The 23,174-nt window shown below is 36.9% G+C and overlaps 1 protein-coding gene across 2 annotated transcripts in view; it reads right to left on the minus strand.

The window, feature by feature from the left end:
• Positions 1-23,174, minus strand: part of vap (RAS p21 protein activator vap) — a 723,705-nt gene that overhangs the window by 615,301 nt on the left and 85,230 nt on the right. For both annotated transcript variants that reach the window (XR_016546661.1, XM_090368525.1), the window contains exon 5: positions 6,074-6,191. Coding sequence is in view for 1 of the 2 variants with exons in the window: in XM_090368525.1 (XP_090224651.1) it covers positions 6,074-6,191 (118 nt within the window). In the remaining variant the exon portion in view is untranslated. The remainder of the gene's footprint in view (positions 1-6,073; positions 6,192-23,174) is intronic.

A 23,174-nucleotide genomic window follows, 5' to 3' on the forward strand; every position in this document is an offset into this window, starting at 1 on the left:
GTTACGAACGGTTAATCTACGGACACGAGGTATTATTTACTTTCCAAATCACGCTATCTAAATTCAAAACAAACCACGGAGCTTGACTAGGTCTATAAGTTACTTATAGAAATAATTTAATCTAACAATTAAGTCAATAAAGTGGCTAAGTATAATTAAAAACTTTGCATTTGCGGGAGCTACAAAACTTGTTCAACACGTGGATTTGATACCCTTACAGATACTAAGTAATAACCTACAAAATCTCTATCTAAATTCAAATTAAACTAAAGTATTGTTACTAGGAATATAGAAAACCATATCAATCAATTTCAATCCTGGAGAGATGGTACAAAGCTCACTGGTTACAATTTATCTCAAAGTGGTCTGTGCTTGTTAACAGGAGGAGACTGTTTTTACAGGGATGGCAAATGCTTAAATAGAAGGATGCAAGAATATACACTGATGCTTTGCAGGCAATCTTAAGTGGATCAGAAAACTGATACCTTGAGGTGATACACAGGCTAATAGATTGATACCAGCCATCAGAAGAGTGAGAGTGATCCTTGCAGTGCTTCTATTGGAACAAGCACCAGCCTGAAAAGCAAGGTATTGGAGATTTCAATCCTTTTTGTGGGTCATCATGGAACAAGTAAATACATTGACTTTATTAGGGTAACAAAGTAAAAATAGGTGCATGTATACTTGAATATACACTAATGCTAGGATCATAATAAATAAATTGCATGAATATGAAGTACTAATTAAGTCATCAAATACTGATACATAGGGATACTGAAGATACTGTCACTCAGATATAGATGGGATGCAGTTTGAATATGGGGAGTATACGGAAATGACAGACATGACAGGAGAGAGGGTGGGGGTTGTGCTTGTAGTAAAGAGGCATATTAAATACAAGGCAGTACATTCAGTCGACACTGGTGGCCAGTGCAATGTTCAGTCAGTTTTGTGGTACAAAAGTACTTAGAAAACAAAAATCAGAGGAGTGTTACAGGCCTAATAACTATGATGAGTATAAAAAACAACTATCCAGAGAAATACAGTTGACCAGTAAATCAGAATGTCTTATAATGGGGGATTTTAACTTTCCAGACGTTGGCTGGAACTTTTGGGTTGGTTGGTCACTCACTCACTCACTCACTCACTCACTCACTCACTCACACACACACACACACACACACACACACACACACACACACACACACACACACACACACACACACACACACACACACACACACACACACACACACACACTAAAAAAAATTGCGTATTTATTGTATGATTGTTTTCTACAGCAGCATGTTAGAAAGGCAACAAAACAAACATGCTGCTGTAGAAGCATGTTAGAAAGGCAACAAGACAAACATGCTGCTGTAGAAGCATGTTAGAAAGGCAACAAGACAAACAATACTCTTGATCTAATTATCAGCAGCGATTCTTCATGCATTAGGAATCCCCGTGAAAGACCAAATGGGTGGCAGTGATCACAAGTTTTGCTTAAACACATAACTACTGTCAAGTGTAAAGGGAAAATCTTGGGCTTTTGTAAACATTACTACGGTGCTCTCAGACAGTTTTTAAATTCTATGCAGTGGGACCATCTAGTGATGTTACTAACAGCAAATTCTCAATAGGAAGCATTTGGGAAAATAATCATTTAGCTACTAGGCTTTTCATTCCAACTAAGGAACACCATTCCAGGCTTAAACATAAGTTGATATGAGATGAGCTGATGAGACATGAGGCAGAGAAGAAAAATGCATGGGATACATATAAATTATCAGAGTGACCAAAGCCTGTGGAAGATATAAACTAGTCTGAAATCAAGTCAAGAAGGAGGTTAGACAAGCTAAAGCAGATTACGAGAAGTCTCTGTAAAAGAATGCTAAGTAAAGCAGCAAAGACATCTTTACTTATATTAAAGGCAGAAGGGTTAAATCACATTGGTCCACCTGATGTTAATGGTTTAACTGTTGATGATCCTGCTTGTGTTGCTAACAAACTGAATAAGTATTTTGAAAGCAAAAGATATTGAATCTTAAATTTAAAAAATAATGTGTGTGTGTGGAGCATGCACGGTAGATGGTTTTATGTTAAACATTATTTGTGTTTCTTTTAGGTATTTTGATTTGTATATATGGATTATGAAATAAAAGAACTTTTATATTGTAAATATTTTATTGACCATTCACAAATTTCCATTAGATCGAGTTAGATGGAATGTTTCTTGCAGCAAAGTAATTAACGGTTCTGAAGATGAAGGTAGTAATGTGTACTGCTACCTTCGTCTTTGTTTTTTTAGGTTTCTTAGGTCTTGTCGCTTTCATTCTTGCTCGACACTCTCAAGAACGGTCTGCCCTTGACTTTGGCATCGTTGAACACTCAAATATTATTTTAGAAAATAATTTGTTTTATTGTGTTTTTCAATTGCTGTTCAACGAAATTCAAACGAATGCAATTTGAATTTTGTAAATCGGTTCAAGAGAACTCGAGATATTACACTGGTCACGAAAATATGCATCACATGCTCTAATCACACTATCGCCGCATTGAGCACTCGGCACAGACTAGTGGTGGGGCGTACCAAAGGACTAGAGATGTGTTAAGATATCTCCAATTCATAAAGGAGAATCAAAAGGTGACATGAGTAATTACAGACCTGATAGCTTAACTTCTGTTCCATGAAAATAATGGGGTCACTGGTTAAAGAAATAATGCAGGACCATCTAGAGAGGAATGCAATTATACTGCAGTCACAGTATGGATTTGATGATGCAGTAAAAAGGAACTGGATGCAAAAAGTTATTTTGGTATCATATCCTTGGATTTCAGGAAAGCTTTTAATACTGTTGCTTATAAAAGACTGCTGTAAAAATTGGAGCAGTGCAGCATTAAGGGCAAGTTACTACACTGACTAAAGTGATGATTGAGTGGGAGAAACCAGAGAGTGATTATTATTAATGGACACTGCTCTTGTTGGACTAATGTTATTAGTGGAGTTCTCCATGGTTCACTGCTGGGCCAATGTTGTTTTCTATATTTATTAATCATACTTATGATATATTAGGCTTCATGTCTAATCATACTTATGATATATTAGGCTTCATGTCTAAGTTTGTAGTTGATATACAAAGGCTGTCATGGTGGTTACATAGCTGAGTGGTCAGGGGTGTGAGTGCAGTAGCACGCGCTCTTTGAGTGGACCGGGGGTTCAAGCCCGTGACTGCTAAATACGATTAACGTTTGTACTGGTGATTTATTGCAAACTTCACTGACCTGGTGGTCTGCAGCATATCAATCTTGTAACCATCCTTCCTCAATTTGAATTTATGCCCCCTCATATGTGTAATCTGAACAAGATTACACATACAAGGGTGTAATCTGAACAAGAGGAAGGATTCCTACAGCACTAAATTCACTCAACCCATTCAAAGCCTCCTTAAATATCACAATCACCTCCTCACAGATGCTGCAATTTACATAATTCAGGCTTTCCCTTGTAGGAAAACACTTTTCTTCCTCTCACTAATTTCATTGCTCTTTACTACACTCATTCCACACATTCCATATACTTCCTAAAATGAGAGACTTCCAAACCTGTATGTAATACTCAAGATGTGATCTGAGCATTGCCTTATACAACAGGATAATCACCTCTTTATTGCTCCTGGCAACTGCTGTATATCGTTGGAAAAAACTCTTGAGCTGACCTGGCAGCAAGTCTGCACTGCTCAGAGAATGTCATACCTGACTGCATAATTACCCCCAGGGCTTTTTCATTCTCCACAACCCTAAGTGTGGTACTACACAATTGGTATGTTAGCCTGAGATTAATGCTCCACATATAAAGTTCCTTGCATTTGCCAATATTAAACTTCAGTTGCCTCTTCCCAGCCCATCTGCCTAATTTGTCTATATTTTTTGCAGTAGCATACCCTGATTACAATCATTAATGACCCTGCCAAACTTCATATAATCTGTTGTTTGTTTGTTTGTTTGGTTTTTAGGAGCATTAGCAACTAAGGCCATATTGCTCCGGGAATATGCGGTGGTCATTCCCTTGACCTTTCCGCATCTTCCGTATTTGGTGGTGACAGGCTCGAACCCTGGTCTAATCAAGAAGCGTGTGCTACGCACTGCTGCTCCTTCCCACCTGGCTACGGAGACGCCCATATAATCTGTAAACTTACACATTACACCTGATATGCCATCATCAATATAAATTAATAAATACAGAAAACAACGAGCCCAGCACTGAACACTATGGAACTCCACTAATAACATTAGTCCATGAAGCACAGTGCCCATTAATAACCACTCTTCGTCTTCTCCCACTCAACCATCCCTTTAACCATAGCAGTAACTTGCCCTTAATGCCAACACTGCTACAATTTGTAAAGCAGTCTTTTATGTGCAATGGTATCAAAAGCTTTCCTAAAATCTAAGCATACATTAAAAATTATTTTTTGCATCTAGTTCCTTTGTTACTGCATCATAGTATTCAATTAGACTAGTCAGACAAAAGCATCCCTTAAATCCATGCTGTGACTGCAGTATAAATGTTTTTCTTTCTAGACAGTCCTATATAAATTCTTTAATCAATGATGGAACAGAAATCTGTAATTAGTAATGTCACTCTTTGATTATCCTTGGTGAACTGAGGATATATTCACACATCTCCAGTCCACAGATATCATTCCTGAATCCAAGGATGCTCTCCTAACTATGGCTGCACATTTGTTTACTTCCTTCGCTGCCTCTCTTAATAGTTGAATAGATCCCATTCACCCAAAGTACCTTTCTAACATTTTGCTTCAACAATTTCTCTTCCACCTTTCTTACATTTAGTTTCAACAATTTCTCTTCCACCTTTCTTCCCAGTTATCACAAAATTATTCAGCTCCCTGTTGGAACATGATACACTTCTGGCTTCCCCATCCATAAAAAATTCCTCATGGGTGAATGTTGATGAAGATACCTATTCAGTCTGTCAGCAACCTAAGCAGGATCACCAACATCTAAACTATTTATAACCAATGTGATTTGACTCCTTCCTTCTAGTGATGACATAAAAAGTCTTTGCTCCTATTCTTTGCTTTCTGTGTGCTATAGACTACTCATAATCAGCCTTACCTTGCCTAACCTCTTTTATGTCTCTGATTGTGATATTGATTGCAGACACATTTATATCTTTTGTGGGCTTCTGTAGCATGGATAATTTATATACGTTCCATGCATTTTGCTTCTCTGCCACAAACTCATCAGTCCATCTCACATCCTTTTAAATCTAAACCCCAAACAGTATCTCTTAGTTGGTATAAAAAGTGCAGTAGCTTCTACAATCACTTCCTGGAATGCTTCCCATTTGAATTTGCTGATGATAGCATTATTAGTTGGTCCCACTGCACAGAATTTAAAAACTGTCTGAGACCATTTTAGTCACCTTTATGAAAGCCCTTGACAGTGCAAAAATAAATGCTAAAACAAACTGCAATTTGGAAAGTCTTTTCTTTTATGAACTACTGTCATTATTACTGCAAATTATCACAAACATTCCAGTGAGAAATGTTCATAATTACCTATATTATATACATTTAAAAATGTTTGATTTCACATAACTTCTCATTAGCATTACAATTTTTAGATGAGACTGCACTTGGGTTGCACTAACTGAATATTAAAACAAAATTAATTTGAAATGATAAGACAATAATATCTTCAAACTAGTTTAATTAGAGAAAAGGCAAACTTCCATATCATCCAATTTTGATACTACTTGATATCAAATTCTGATTCTTGGCTAATTTTAATTTTCTTTTTAATTAAATTTCCCCCTCATCAAATTCTAAATATATACTCAGAGGCAACGCTACAGATTCTGTCCCCACCACCCCCAAATCTAAAATATACTCAAATGGCCCTCCTCCTGTGCTCTTTAACAACTATACTGAACCAATTATACCCTCCTCCCCTGGTGCCAGATCTGATAGTATAGTAGTTTTGCCACTGTATATAATTCATATTTCTTACTCTAGCAGTTAAGATGAATGAGTTTTATGATACATACAAGTTCCTCAATTAATTCCTTGAAAACCAAGCCACTTTCTTGTGTACGATGTAATGTGCACCAGAGCCAGCCATCTCCCATGTCATTGTGCACAATGAAGATGTCACCTTTTAGAAAACTATAAGGAGAAAAAAAAAAACTTTCTGGTTAATATTGAATGAAAAGTGAACTATACAAACTAATACAAAAGTTGAGCTGAAAATATTTTTATCATAACCCAGCCATTATTAAAAAAATTCAAATGAAACTTTACACAAACTCTTTATTAACATACAAGACATTTCATTTATACAGGAGAAGGATTAACAAGGATTACTATGACTGACAGAAGTCTAAGTGAGTTAACAACACCTGTAATGTGAAATCTGTTACAGACAGTTTTGCCACTGTATATTTGTTTGCATTTAGTAATGGTCTTTTAATATTGTACAATTAATTTTAATATTCTTCTCCACTTTTTTTTTTTTTTTTTATTTGAGTCCATCTGTTTCTATCATGTTTAAACAGAATAGGAGTGTTCTTTCTGTTTAAAAAAAAAAAAAAAAACAGTTCATCAATAAACAGGAAAAGATAATAAAGTGTTGGCTTTAATTAGTCTCTCTCATTCAAGCTGACATTTAGCAACTACAAGGAGATGCTATTCTTGCTGACAGGATGTTGCTTTGAAATTTTCTATTTGTAAGGAAGTTATATTGTCAGAGAGTACAATGGGTATAGACAGTATAGGAAGGGAGAAGGGGTTATGCTGTTAGTTAAGAAACACACAAAACTAAGGAAGCGCATCAACCTAACATGGGTGGACTGTGCAATATTGAGTCAGTTTGGTGTGACTTAAGCACTGGGAAAGCAAAATTGAGAATAGAAGTATATTAGAGGCCTAATAACTGATGAGTACAATGAACAACTGTACAGAGAAATAAAATGGGGCAGTAAGACAAATTGTCTCATAATGATAGATTTTAACTTCCCAGATATTGACTGGAACTTGTGGATTGATCACTCACACACTAGCAAGGCCTTTGTGGATTTATTGGATGATTATTTTCTATAGCAGCATATTCGAGAGACAATTAGAGAGTAATACTCTTGATCTGATTATCAGCAGTAATTCTTCATGCATTAAGAATCCGCAGACAAAGGAACCACTAGGTGGTAGTGATAACAGTGTGCTGATGTGGGATTTACTTAAAGATGTAATTATCATCAGGGGTAAAGGGAAGGGTTTTTGTTTTCGTAAAGGTGACTATGGTGGTCTCAGACAGTTTTTAAATTCAGTACTGTGGAAGCAACGGATGATGTTACCAACAGCAAATTCTAAATGAGAAGCATTCAAGGAAATAATTTTGGAAGCTACTAGGCCTTTCATGCCAACTAAAAAATACTGTTCGAGGTTTAGGCATAAATGGATACCAGATGAACTAAAAAGACTCGCGGTAGAGAAGAAAAATGCATGGGATGAATATAAATTACCAGGTGACACAGACACTATGGTAGATATAAGCTAGTCTGTAATCAAGTCAAGAAGGAGGTTAGGCAAGAGAAGATAGATTATGAGAAATCTTTGGAAAAGGATGCAAAGATTTCTTTACTCATGTAAACTCCAGAATGAAGAGCATGAATCAGATTGGTCCACTTGACATTGACAGTTCAATTATTGATGAACCTGCTGAGATGGCTGACAAACTGAATGAGTATTTTACATCTACATTCATATGTGAGGAAGTCTGTGGAGGCCAGAAGCTTATCAAACTCTGGCAGGGAGCTAAAGGATTTTGTAATAACTGAGATCAAAGTGCAGGAGAAATTGATGAAATTGAATATAAGAAAGGCAACTGGGGTGAATGAAATCTATCTAGTTATATTGAAGGAGGTAGCAAAGGAAGTAAGCAAATCGTTAGCAATAATTAGGAAAGCTTCCTTGGACTCGGGGAGGTCCCCATGTAATGGAGATGCGCAAATGTGTCCCCAATCCACAAAAGAGATCAAAGGATGATGTGCAATTACAGACCTGTTAGTTTAACTTATGTTCCAGGAAAAGTAATGGAATCACTGGATTACAATGCAGGATCATCTAGCCAAAGCTGCACTTATAGTTTAGATACAGCATGGGTTTGTTAAGAGGAAGTCTTGTCTTTAAAAAATTTGGTTGGATACTATGATGTGGTCACAAAAGAACTGGATGCATACATTAATTTTAATATCATATACTTTGATTTGAGGAAAGCTTTTCATACTGTACAAGGAAAGCTTTTCATACTGTACAAATGATACTGTATATGGAGGGCTACTGTACAAATTGGAGCAGTGTGGCATTAAGGGCAAGTTGCTATGGTGTATAAAAGGATGGTTGAGTATGAGAAAACAGAGAGTAGTAATCAATGGGCACATCTCTTCATGGATTAATGTTATTAGTGGAGTCCCCCAGGTTTGGTGTTGGGTTCATTGTTGTTTTCTGTTTTTCTCAATGATACTGATGAAGGTATATCAGTGTTAATGTCTAAGTTTGAAGATGATACAAAGCTTGGCAGGTTAATGATAGTACACTACGGCAACAGGATCTGGTAAAGTTGAGCGGATAGTGTGACATGTGGCAACTGAAGTTTAACATTGACAAATGTAAAGTACTGCATATGGATAGCAGTAACCCAGAGTAAAGTACTAACTGGGTGGTACTTTACTCAGGGTAGTGGAGAATGAAAAGGACCTCGGTGTAATTGTGCAGTCAGATATGAAGCTTTCCAAGCATTGCAAAAAGGCTGCAAAAGTAGCTCATGGTGTCTTGTCAATGATATACAGGAATTTTGCTAGCAGGGATAAGGGGGTGATTGTCCCTTATATAAGGCCACACTTTGAGTAATGCATGCAGATCTGGAGGCCTCATTTTTGGTAGGATGTAGAGCTGCTGGAACAAGTACAGAGAAGGCAACGAGATTGGTGAGTGGAACAAAGGGTTGCTGTTACTAAGAAAGACTTAAATTCTACAAATTGTGCACCTGGAGACTAGGCACCTGTGAGGTGATCTAACTGAGATGAATATGGCCTTGAATGGTTTGAGCATGCTCAATGCTGATCGGATTCTTTCTCTTGCTCAGATTACTCACCTGAGGAGGAAAAAATTCATATAGAGAAAGACAATTATAGAATAGATATGCGAAAATTTGCCTTTATCCAACGGGTGGTTGATAGTAGGAACAGACTTCCATCTGTCGTAGTGGAGGTCGAAAACTTAAATAAGTTCAAGGCAGAACTAGGTAAGTATTTGGAGTGAATTGATGGGTGAAATGGGAAGGTTTTTTTTTTTTTTTTTTTTTGGTTGATGCTATATAAGCTTGCTTTCTTGCATCATATACCACTACTAATGCTAATGCTAAATCAAGAGAAGAAGTGAACTTCATTGCTTTCATTTTCAAAATAAATATATGTATGTATTAAATTCTATGTCAATTCTTCTTACATTGGAGTACTTTTATAACAGTGAAAAATCAAACATAACTGCCATTTTTGCTATGATTGCCCTGCCTCATTCCAGTAATTTGTGAATGACTTATTCAGAGAATTTCACTGTTGTTGAAATACCATGTAGCCACCAGAAGATTGAATGCAATGCGCCATTCTGTAGATGATAAATAGTTAAGGCTTATTTTCCAAATATACTCTATAGGGAACAGCCAGATGCAAACTGATCAGGTGAGTATGGAGGCTATTTTGACTAACACAATTCTCACATCTTGCTGTTGCTTTTGCCTTGCAAGATAGTACTCAATTTTGTTGCAGGGTCCAATGCTCATATCCAAAGTGCTACAACTAATCGAGAAACTATGCCTCACAGGATTTAAATTTCCTTACAGTGCACTTCTTCGGTAAATTCCTTTTGTAATTGTCCTTAGTATAAAAAAAAAGGTAAACGCAGCCATTATCAACCCACTGCAATTCATGTTGAGGGAAATTGACCATAATCTGCCACGCTGGTCTAGTGCGGGTTGGCAGATTGACCATATTTAGCAGCCAGGGGCTTGAACCCCAGTCTACTCAAAGAGCGTGTGCTACTGCACTCCTGCTCCTGACCACTCAGCTACGGAGGCCTCTTTAATTGTCCTTACTATACAAGTTGTCAAATCCACCTCAGATTGCTTCCTTGGCTTGTTAAACAAGTTCAAAATGAAAAGTTTTAACTGAACTGAATTATTTTCAAAATCTAATAATGCAAGCTTTACATCACAAGATATAAAAACTAAAATGCATTAAAAAAAAAAAAAAACCCTCATAAAAAGGAGATAGCAATTATACATGCCTATGTATAGCATATGTGTATAATACAGGGTTAGTCAAAATGTTGTTGACAACTTTGACAGTTTATGTAAAATATACTACACAGGTTTCTGTGACAAAAATGCTATCAAATGAAAGCACAAATATCAAAGTTGTGTTTGCCACAAGAGGAATGGTGCAGACATCACAGATGTCTGCACCAGATAGCACTGCTTTAAAAATGACATCACCTGTGGAAAAATCACTTTGTGTTCTCTGTTATCATGAAACAAAATCAAGTGTTTTTTCGGTGCAGTGATAATTTCAAACTAATTTTCACCGAAATACACCAACTCAAGACTCTATCATTAAATGGTATAGGCAGTCCGTAGAGCGTGGATGCATCTGCATGGGCAAAAGCACAGGTTCTCCCAGCACAGACAGAACATGTGAGCAGGTGTATTTCAGAAGCCATTGCAAATCAAACAAGGCCAGTAAAGAGTTCGGGATTCCACAGAAAAATGTTTGGCGTATTCTAGGAAAGAAACTCTCCATGCATCCTTACATAATGCACTTGTTACAAGCCCTAAAACCACATGACAAATTTTCTAGGTATACATTTTGTTGTAACATCCAAGATCTCTGTGATACTGTTGAAAACTTCACAGACAGTTTAGTGTTTACCAAAAAAACATGTTCCATTTCAGTGGTAAAGTGAATCGACACAACATGCGTATCTGGAGGCATGAGAATCCACATGAAACCATGGAAAATTAACAAGATAATCCAAAAGTAAACAGTAAACATTTTCTGTGCATGAAAAAGATTTATGGGCCATTCCTTTTCACTGAAGACTGAATGGCATTTCTCACCTTGACATGCTGATTGAATGGTTGCTGACACAGACAGAAACAACTTCAATTTGCAAGAGGATGGGGCTGAACCACATTTCCACAGGGAGGTGCGACAGTTTCTGAATGAAAATTATCCTGGTCATTGGATTGGCTGTGCTTCCTGTGATGATAAACCTTTACTTCACTGGCCACTGAGATCACCGGACCTGGAGCTAACTTCCTTAGATTTTTATCTATGGGATTTTGTGAATGATTTGGTGTTTGTACCCACCCTTACTCACTTTCAAGAACTGCAAGGACATATCACTGCAGAAAGTGTGGCATGAACTTGATTACTGCATTGACGTGCACAGGTTCACCCCATGGGATCCATACTGAAGGACTGTAAGGTAATTGTTAAAAACTTTGATATTTGTGCTTTCATTTAATAGTTTTTTGTTTGTAGTAATAGTTATTTAATAGTAATAGTTTTTACAAAAAATAACTGTCAAAGCTGTCCACATTTGATTAACCCAGTATAATATACAAAAACTATGTATAAATTTCATACCTAGTACTCTCAGAGCTTTAATTTGGGATTCTTCTGCTCCTACAAACATCGAATGAACCTTTTAAAATGAATACTTTCTTCTTTTTTGGATATCATTTAAGCATAACTACCAAGAAAGATCCATATGTCACAACTAATTGCTACCTTTACCTAATCAATGCTCAGCTTTCAAATCCCCTGAAAAACACTTGCAACCACCATAGAATGCTAGCTGGAATAATTTATTCCCCATTCCTTCAGACAGATGGGGGAATCCCTCTCATATCATTAAGAGCAAGGCTTGCCTTTACTTATGGAACCTGTCACCTCCAACTCAGATTGCCTCATACCATTCCAAATTCTAAAATACTGCCGGTCTGTTAGCCAGAAACAATTTCCATGAAGCTAACAATATACATTATATTGTCCAAAGTATCTGGAAAACCCTCAGATTTGTTAAAAATGAATCATACCTTCCATCCACATCAGAAATTGCATTTGTAATAGAAGGAAGCAGATCAACAAAATAAATAAAGTAGATAGATCTAGGCTAGCAACTTGAGCTTAACAAGTGACATTCTGGACAACAATCTTTCAACACCATGACATCAGTATGGGGGATGGGGCCCCCCATCTCTGTTCTAGCATGATAATGCACCATGTCTGCCACATAATTGTATAGTAATTTTTGGTTTGAAGACATGGGCATGCAAAAGCTTTAATCTGCTCAGAGTCCCAACCTTCAGCTCACAAAAACCTTCTTGTTATCAAAAATTGGTTTTGCATCTACTGACAAGGATATGGTATGTAGATGCAAGCCAAAAGAGAGCTAACATATAAAAGATTCACTGAAACATTCATGTGTGTCTTGTTAATTTTGCCAATATAATGTATAAGTAGTAATAAAATTGACAGTGATATAATCATTAATAATTAACATCACTAAATCTAGAACAATTCAACAACAACAAGCACATTTCATTTAATGCATTTGCTTGAAGACTGCTGCAACTAAAATATGGTCAGTACTTTGATCTTAGCCAGAAACAATTTGCACAAAGCTGGCAATATACAGGCAATTCTCGCTTTACAAGTTCCCTGGTTTATAAGGTTTTTTTTTTTTTTTTCCCCCAAGTATCAACAAAATCGAAAAAATTAAGATTAATTGCAAAAAATTAATGTTAAACATTCATAAATACTGCATTTCAAACCACACGCGTAGCTATACAATACAGTGTACCCCGCTTTATGATATTAATCTGTTACTATCGTATCATGAAAATATCGTAATGTGAACCCAATAACACACTGTTTTTTGGTAATTCATTGACTTCGGAAGTTCAAATTTTTGCTATATAACTCCCTAAAAGGTCGTTTTTATAGTATAAATTGCATTAGTTACCAATTCAAATCATTAAATGCAATACATTTCCATCGTTATCATATGTTCCGTTATAAGAACCAATTTTGAACAGCTTTGTGATATTTTTCTAAAGCACATTTCTGGAAGTCACAACCATAAAACAATAAAAACGATTTGCACTTTCCGGTTTATTGGGCTTTTCTGTTACTGCAAGCAATTATAAACGGGTAGTAAACTCGATGTTATTGCATTTGTAAAAATACCGATAGCTGGAATTGTGTGGGATGATGCAGTCTTAAACATCATGAACCTAAAAAGCAAAGGTGGCCTCGGAATGGCAGTTAGGGAAGAAAGCAATGTACAAATCCGTCACATTCAAAAAGAAAATACCACAGTACATGTTTGTAAAAAATTCTTTCTTGATACTTTTGTTGTATCTGATGGAAGGGCGACACGAGCTTTAGAAAAAGTAAGGAAGGGGAATTCTGCAGGAGAAGATTTAAGGGGTAAACATGTAGCAGCACAAAAGATAACTGACAAACAAAAACAGTTACTTAAGGATCACATTAATATTTTCCCAGTATTTCAAAGTCATTACACTCAAAAAGATAATCTGAACAGGAACTTCCTTAGCCCTGACTTGAACATAAGAAAAATGTATCTGCTTTACTGTGAATGGTGTGAGCAAAGGGTATTACTATAGACATGTCAGAATTTAATTTACATTTTCACTTTCCTTGAAAGGACACTTGCAAGGCCTGTGGCAAGTATAAACAGTCGATTGATGTAGAAAAGGACAAAGAAATGACAGGTGATTTGGAGGGGCAACATGTTTTGCATTTGGCAAAAGCAGAGAATAGAAGAAATCAATTAAAGGGCTGATGGGAAATGGCCCGAGCAAATTTTGACAGCTATACAATCATGATAGATTTACAAAAAGCCCTGCCATTCACAAAATTAACTGTTTCTGAAGCCTACTATAAGTGTACTGCTATAATTTAGGTCTGCATGACATCACAAATAACCTTGGCTATGTGTATGTTTGGGATGAGGCCATTTCATCCAGAGGTTCATAAGAGATTGCTTCTTACCTGACTAAGCATATTAAGTTGAACAAAAAAAAAAAAAAAAAAAAGCATGTGATGATATACGGCGACACATGTACTGGCCAAAATCAGAACATCAAGGTATCCTTATCATTAATGAAACTGATTCAAGAAACTTCAGTTGAAGTCCTAGAATTCATAGTTTCTGGATGCTCTTACCTTCCAAATGACTCAGACTTTGGGCCCACTGAGCAAGCTGGAAAGATTATCTGTGTTCCGGATGGATGGTATAATACTATGAAGTCTGCCATAAGACACAACAGGTTTATGGTTGTAAAGATGCAACAAGATTACTTTTTTGAAAACAGAAGCTCTTGAAAAAGGCATAACAAAGTGGAAGAAGAATGTTGAAGGCAAAAATGTAAACTGGTTGAAAATACAACGGCTCCATTACGAAAAAAGAAACCCTATTCATGATTTTCACAAGTGTATACTGGATGAAGACATCCCTTTCAGGGAACTGAATGTCAAACCCAATAAGGAGGGTCGACCTAAGAACTTGAAAAATACCGAACAAAAAAATTTTGTATGAATGGTCCTAGAGTGCTGAACTTTCTAAAAAAAAGAGACATGCTATACCTTCTCAAATACAACTCCCCAGTTCACCATGCCTTCTTTAAAGGTATTAGAAGCTCAAAAAAAGCTGACGATCTAGGTCACTTATCTGACTATGAGGAAGAAGGAGATGAAACATAAACGGTAGTTTGTGGTGAGAGTGTTTTATGATTATCACTGGTCAACACCAAAAATATTTCTGGTTTGAAAATAGTCAATTCTTCTTATTTCAGCATGAGAAAAACAAATATAACATTTAAAACTTTTAGTTAGCTCTCGGTTCCATGATATAGCCCCTCTTATGATTTAGGGGAATAATGGTGAATACTAGGGAATTTTGGAGTCTAGAGAATAGATAGGTTGGTAACACTGAAACAGGAACTGATACACCATGTTTTTTCTTTCTGTTTTTTCTTTTGTATTATTTTTTTTAATTAATTTTTATTTCTGTGTATTTGTATTTCTGTGTATCATTTACCTTGCAGGTAACACTGAAACAGGAACTGATACACCATGTTCTTTCTTTCTGTTTTTTCTTTTGTATTATTTTTTTTAATTAATTTTTATTTCTGTGTATTTGTATTTCTGTGTATCATTTACCTTGCAAGTGACGTTATGAGTGATGTTCGTTTTTTTTTTTTTTTTTTTTTTTCCAGATTTATGGACAAAAATTACGTAAAAAGCCAGGATGCCACATAAATGTGTTCACAGTATTGACAATTTTTGTTGTGTGTGGTCATGTGACATTTTCCACTCAGAAACGCCAATTGACTGCACTTGTGAAGACAGCCTACTGCCATTATTTTGGCTGTAAGGTAAGGGGATGAAGACAAACCCTGGACACCTCATATTTGTTGCAACACGTGCTGTAAATCTCTGTGTATGGTTGAATAACAAAGGACATTCAATGCCTTTTGCCATCCCAATGATTTGGAGGGAGCCTTCAAATTGTGTAAATGACTGTTATTTCTGCATGGTGTCTCCTCTTCAGCATGGCATGTCAAAAAAAGGAAGTGGACTGTGGAATACCCCAACATCCTGTCAGCTATCCGACCAGTGGCATATGGGGATGGTCTGCCTGTACCTCGCCTTCCAGAAGACTACACTTTGGAGTCTGATGAAGATGGGGACAGTGTGAGGAATGATGGTCAACCTGGGCCTTCAACATCACAGGATCCTTTTGTGCCAGAACCTGAGTCGCTGAGTGAGTCACAGAATCACTCAAGGTGAACTAAGTGATCTAATTCAAGACCTATCAAAAGTCTATCAAAAGATAAAACAGAGCTTCTGTGATCAAAGCTCCAACAGTAAAATCTTCTGCAACCAAATGTCAAGGTGTCCGTGTACAGGAGCAGGCAGAATGCTTTGTCTCCATATTTTAAAAGCGAAAACAACCTTGTTGACTGCTGTGACATCAATGGTTTGATCACAGCTTTGAATGTGTAGCACAACCCACAGGACTGGAGGCTATAGAGTTACCAAAGCTAAGTTTAAAAGCAGTTTTACTCCACAATGGCAACACTCTTTCTTCAATTCCTGTAGGCCATGCTGTCCACATGAAGGAGATTCGAGAATATGAAATTAATTCTGGAAGCAATCCAATGACAGATCTGCCACTAGACTGGATTGGATCAGAATCCACCAATGGCAGATCTGTGGAAACCTGAAGGTGAATGCAATACTGCTAGGCATGCAGCTGGGATACACGAAGTACTGCTGTTTCCTGTTTGAGTGGGACAGTTGGGATAGGTCCTCACACTACAAGACAAAAGTCTGGGAAAAAAATGTCCAGCACAATCCTCTGGTTGACCCGAAGCAAAATTCTTCTGTCCCCTTTACACATCAAACTGAGACTCATGAAGAACTTTGTTAAGGGGATGAACCAGATGGAGAAGCTTTCAACTACCTGAGAGGACAATTTCCATTGTTGAGTGATGCTAAGGTTAAGGAAGGAATCTTTCTTGGTCCACAAATTCGTAAACTTTTAAAGGATGAAAAATTTGAGCGAGTCCTCCAGGGTAATGAGAATGCAGCTTGGGAAGCCTTTAAAAGTGTTGTGCATGACTTCCTGAGAAACCGAAGAGCTGGAAACTATGTTGAGACTGTGAACAACCTTCCAGAAAAGTATCATCGATTAGGCTGCAACATGTCACTGAAAATCCACTTTCCCGACTCTCATCTGGACTTCTTCCCTGAAAACTGTGGTGCAGAGAGTGATGAGCACGGTGAGCGATTCCACCAAGACATTTCAGCAATGGAATGAAGATATCAGAGTAGGTGGAATGCTTCTATGCTTGCTGACTACTGTTGGACAGTAACGAGATGCCCTGAAGTGGAATACAAACAAAAAGGTGCTGTCATGAATAGGCCACATATCGAGAAAGTACTTTCGGTTCCTGTGAAGTCTTCTTGGTCTTTGTTTTTTTGACGTTTTAATTAAAAACAACTGTGACTTATGTTGTATCAAGAAAATGTAAATATGAGATTGTTTTAATATTACTTTTCATTCTGACTACTACTGAAATTACTATATTCTTAGACAATAGCAAAAGTACTGTATCTCAAAAACCAGAGCTAATAAAAAATTCCTGAAGTCATATTCGTTTTTCTCGACCCAAAACTAGTTTGCCTATTTTAAGAAAGGAAACAAATTCGAAGAATTTTTTTTGTTGAACAGTGAATTATCGAATTAGTGATGATGACTTTAATTCCTTTTTTAAACAAAAATTAGAACATCAACACAAAGTAACTATAATTTTTTTTTTAATTTTGCACCCATCTTTTACATTATAATTAAATTTATTATGTTCATCTTAGCTTTTTTATGATCATTCTGCAACAACTAAGACAATCTTAACTATTTTGACAAAAAATTCCCAATGTGCCTATTGCTCAGGTTTTTTAAAATTTTGTTATAGTGTACTTTTTACAGGGAAAAAAAATATATATAATCTCTTCTGATTGAAATCATAGTTTTGATTATAGTCACACACTAGGGCTTACAATCCTGGTAATTTTATTTAGGATTTGAAATCCCGGTATTGATACAAAAATACCGGTTTTTCGGTACTAATTTTAAAAATAATTGTTTATGATTTATTCACATAAAGGTTATAAAATCGACAACAATAAATCATTAATATCACAGAATTTGTTATAGAGGTATTGTTATGCCCAACACAAATGCAACAGAAACCTGACAATGTCATGAAACTGTAAGACATAAAATCTTACAAATATATTTCTCTGTAAATATAGTGTGCGTGTGCATGTGTGCACGCATGTGTGTGTGCGTGCATGTGTGTGTAAGTAAAGCACTTAAGGAATAACGAAAACATCATTAAGGAAATATTTCCATTATTGGGAGTAGGCTTGGTAGGGCAATCAAGGAATATGGTGAACAATGGTATGTCAGGTATGAAAGGGTTAAAATTAAAAGCTTCTGAACAATAGTTTAATCCCTCTATTACACCGCTACTTCAGGATGCTACACTTAGTGCATTTTGGGAAAGGGTGTCGGTATGGAGCAGTTCAAAGGTATTTGTGAACAGGTGATCTAGAGGTAAAAGATGAAAGCGTTTCGTTGTGGGGGAAAAATATTCTGTTTTCCCCACCAAAGGAAGAAGAGAGAGTTTAAAGAATAACACATGACTGGGACAGGTTTAAATTAGATAGGGTGAGATACGTAAATGCGTGCAAACTCCAGACGGTTTGGTTTGGTTTGGATTTTACTGACGCATCAGCAACTGAGGCTATAATGCGCCACTCCAGAGGGGTTTACATGTAAGCTTGCATATAAAAAAGTAGTACAAGGGACGATTGTAACTTGCAATCAACTGAATAAACAAATAAATAAATGAGAAGGAAATAAATAAGATGCTCGTGGCAAAAGAGGGGTTGCAGACTTGCAGTGCTAGTTCTGGGTTCAGTTTGGGTCAAGTTCTGGGAGTGTCCAGTTATATAGTGAAGAGTTCCGGCGGGCATGTTCTTGTGATAGAAGTTAATCCGGAAGTTGAATAATAAGCCAGTCAGATTGTGGCCGCACTTCTACTATTGCTGTGGTAATTTCCTTCAGTATTAACAGAGAAATCTTCCCGAAATCCCAAAATAACAAAATAAGACAGTACTGGAAGAGCTATACAGCAGAAAGCAGAGTTCAACTAAGAAGAGAGAGAGAGAGAGACATCACCACACTCCATGGAAGGAATGTGCACAGAGGAATCCCACCATGAAAGAGAAGGAAGGTAAGTCCTCTGAACCAGGTGCATATTCAGGAGTGGCAGAGAGGGCATATGCTCCCTTTAACCAAAAATTAGAAATTAAAGAAAATTAACCGCAGGAGGCATTCTAAAAAAAAAAAAAAAAAACTCGGTCACCATGCCCCCCCCCCCAATGATACCTGGATATGCAACTGCGAGTCTGAACTGTGTTGTATTGGAAATGGTACTTAGATAAAGTGGTAGATTAATTTAGAGTAAGCATTAGCATTAGTAGAGGCATATGATGCAAGAAAGCAAGCTTATTCAGCATCAGCCAAAAAAAAAAAAAACCCACTCCCATTTCACCCCTCAGTTCGTTCGAAATACCTGTCCAGTTGAGCTTTAAATTTGTGTAGGCTATCAACTTCAACAACAAGTGATGGAAGTCGGTTCCACCAACCAACCACCCGCTGGCCAAAGGCAAATTTCCGCACATCTATCCGACTTCCGTCCTTCCTCAATTTGAATTTATGCCCTCTGAGGTGATTATTCTGAGCAAGATGAAGAATCCCATTGGCATTGAGCATGCTCAAACCATTCAAAGCCTTATACACCTCTATCAGATCACCTCGCCGGTGCCTAGTCTCCAGACTCTGTAATTTGCAAAACTTAAGCCTTTCTTCGTAAGAGCAACCCTTTGTTCCATTTACTAATCTTGTTGCCCTTCTCTGTACCCGTTCCAGCAGCTCTACATCCTTCTTGAAATGAGGCCTCCAGACCTGTATACAGTACTCAAGATGTGGCCTAACCATTGCCTTATACAAGGGAATAATCACCTCCTTATCCCTGCTAGAAAAATTCCTGTATATCATTGACAAGACACCATGAGCTACTCTTGCAGCTCGTCTGCACTGCTCAGAGAACTTCATATCTGCCTGCACAATTACCCCCAGGTCCTTTTCATTCTCCACCACTGTCAGTGTAGTACCGCAGAGTTGATACATTGCTCTGGGGTTACTGTTACCCATATGTAGTACTTTACATTTGTCAATGTTAAACTTCATTTGCCACCTCTCAGCCCATCTGTTCAACCTTTCCAGATCCTGTTGCAGCAGCATAGCGTCAGTAGTGTCCTTAACGACCCTGCCAACCTTTGTATCATCTGCAAACTTGGACATTAAACTTGATATCCCATCATCAATATCATTCATAAACACTGAAAACAACAACGGACCCAACACTGAACCTTGAGGAACTCCACTAATAACATTAGTCCACGTTGAGCAGTGTCCATTGATTACCACTCTCTGTCTTCTGCCACTCAACCATCCCCTTATCCATAGCAGCAATTTGCCTCCAATGCCACACTGCTCCAATTTGTGCAGCAGTCTTCCATGTGCAACAGTATCGAAAGCCTTTCTAAGATCCAAATATATAATATCAAAGTTATTCCCTGCATCCAGTTCTTTTGTGACTACATCATAGTATCCAATCAAATTGGTCAGGCAAGACCTGCCCTTAACAAAACCAAGGTTGAAGTTAAAGAAATTACGAGAAATAAGGAAATGTTTAGTATTGAGTTGGCTTATTGGTTGAAGTTGTAAAGAAAATTGATATTGTTAAATTAAGAGAAATTATATGGAACTGTTAGTATTAAGTTAGCAACTTATGGACTGCTGTTGTGAAGAGAATTGATATTGCTGATTAAGAGAAATATGAAGAAGTGATTAAGATTGAATTAGTTTAGTGTTTGCAGCTATAGAGAGAGAGTTGATATTGTTAACTGAGAGAAATTTTATGGAAATAACAGCATGTATTAAAGATTAAATGAGAAAAATGAATAGATTAGATGTAAATGAACACCAGTTATGTATATATTTGTGAGTAGTTTTGTATGATAAATGACATACAAAACTGACAGCCCATATATAATATATATATACTCTTGTGTATGTGTTATATGGGAATATCCCTCAGCTCCTGGAAATTCTAATTTTTTAATCCAGTCAGGTAGCTTGTGGGCCTTAGTACTTGAGGGGACCTGCTGTGTGAAAATCATAACAATGGCCACTAATGGCAATACTAAAGTACAGGAAAATAAAAATTAATAAATAAATAAATAACCCCCCCCCCCCAAATTAGATTTGGTTTCCTCACCAAGCTTAAACGTCAGTCTCATTTTTTCGTTAATATGGATATGGTGCAATAAAAAGTCAAAAGGAAATATTTTTTTTGATATAAAGGAAATAGGATTTTTTGAGGGAATAAGGGTGGAGGGTAAACTGCAACTTGTCTACGACTATCTCAGTACAATAGCACCAACCAGCACAGAATTCAAAAGGATGTTTTCTGCCGCTAATTAAATATGTACCAAAATTAAATCCAGTTTAATCAATAACACTATTGATTGCATATGTTTCTTAAGAGCACACTTTATTCGGACAGGTAGTGTGGATGCTTAGACATAACCAAATTTGCGGTTTCAGTATAATACGTATTTTTTTTTGTTTTTAGAATACCTGTATGTTTAATAATTTTTGTTAGAATATTTATAATTGTAAAAAAAGTTTGATTTAAAACATGAATTCAAGTAATTACTTGTTTTTTCCTTACTTTATTGCACCTAACTGTCATCAAAATTTATTGCAGAATTTTTTTTTTTTTTGGAATACCAGTATTAATACAGGTATCCCGGTTTCGTAAATTAAAAATACCGAAATACTGGTATTAAGATTTTGACTGGTATTTTGAGCCCTAGTCATATCCTTACAATAATTTACCATTTTAAAATAGGTAAACTACTTAGAAACAGAAGGTGTAAGTCAATTATATAAACACTGCTGACAAAACTGAATATTAACAAAAATTGTCAAGGTCATGTAAATTTTTAAAATTTTTTAACCTCCAGGTGTATCACAATTCATTAAATTAAATTTTTTGAGTTTTTTATGAATGCAAACACAAAACACTTTGTTCTCGAAAATTAGAATAGACTGACTTACACCACTATGAACCTCAACCCTCAATTTATTAATGACCTTGATGAAGGTATATCAGGCTTCATGTCTAAGTTTGCAAATAATACAAGTGGCAGGGTGATTAATGACAGTAATGGAGCTATGCTGCTGCAACGAAGCTAGAAAAATTAGGCAAGATGGGCTGAGAAATAGATATTGAAGTTTAACATTAACAAATGCAAGGTACTGCTTGTTTGTTTGTTGTTTGTTATTTGGTTTTTAGGAGCATTAGCAACTAAGGCCATATTGCTCCGGGATATGTGGTTGTCATTCCCTGACCTTTCCGCATCCTCTGTATTTGATGGTGATGGGCTCGAACCCCAGTCTAATCAAGAAGCATGTGCTACGCACTGCTGCTCCTTCCCACCTGGCTACAGAGGCGCTTGCAAGGTACTGCATATGGGTAGCAGTAATCCAGAGTAACATACCAACTGTGTAGTAGTATATCTGGTAGTTATTATTATTATTATTTGGTTTTTAGGAGCATTAGCAACTAAGGCCATATTGCTCCAGAAACATGTGCTGGTCATTCCCTGACCTTTCCGTATTTAGTGGTGATGGGCTCGAACCCCGGTCTAATCAAGAAGCGTGTGCTACGCACTGCTGCTCCTTCCCACCTGGCTACGGAGGCACATATCTGGTAGTGGAAAACGAAAAGAACCTGGGGATAACTGCACAGTCAGATATGAAGTTCTCTGAGCAGTGTAGACAGGTGTTAGGACAGCTCATTGGGTTTTGTCAATGGTATACAAGAAATTTTCTAACAGGGATAAAGAGGTAATTATCCCAATGTATATGGAAGTAGTCAAGCCATATATTGACTGGTTAACATACAGTCAATTAACATACAGGTCTGGAGGCCTCATTTTAGGAAGAATGTAGAGCTGCTGGAACAGGTACAGAGAAGAGATTGGTGAGGGAAACAATGGGGTGCTCTTACCAAGAAACACTTCAGTTTTTCGAATTGCAGAATCTGGAGGCTAGGCAACTGTGAAGTGATCTGATTGAGATGTTTAAGACTTTGAATAGCTCCAGCAAACTCAGTGCTGATGGAATTCTTCCTTTTGCTCAGAGTATGCATATGAGGGGAAATAAATTCAAACTGAAGAAGGCTGCCGAATAGACATCCAAACAGACATGAGGAAGTTTGCCTTCAGCCAACAGGTGATTGATTACAGGAACACTGTTTTGGAAGAAGTGGATAGTCTGAATAAATTCAAGGAAGAACTA

Source organism: Mastigoproctus giganteus, chromosome 2 (assembly GCF_048544385.1).
Source record: "Mastigoproctus giganteus isolate SK-2022 chromosome 2, ASM4854438v1, whole genome shotgun sequence".
Taxonomy (NCBI): domain Eukaryota; kingdom Metazoa; phylum Arthropoda; class Arachnida; order Uropygi; family Thelyphonidae; genus Mastigoproctus; species Mastigoproctus giganteus.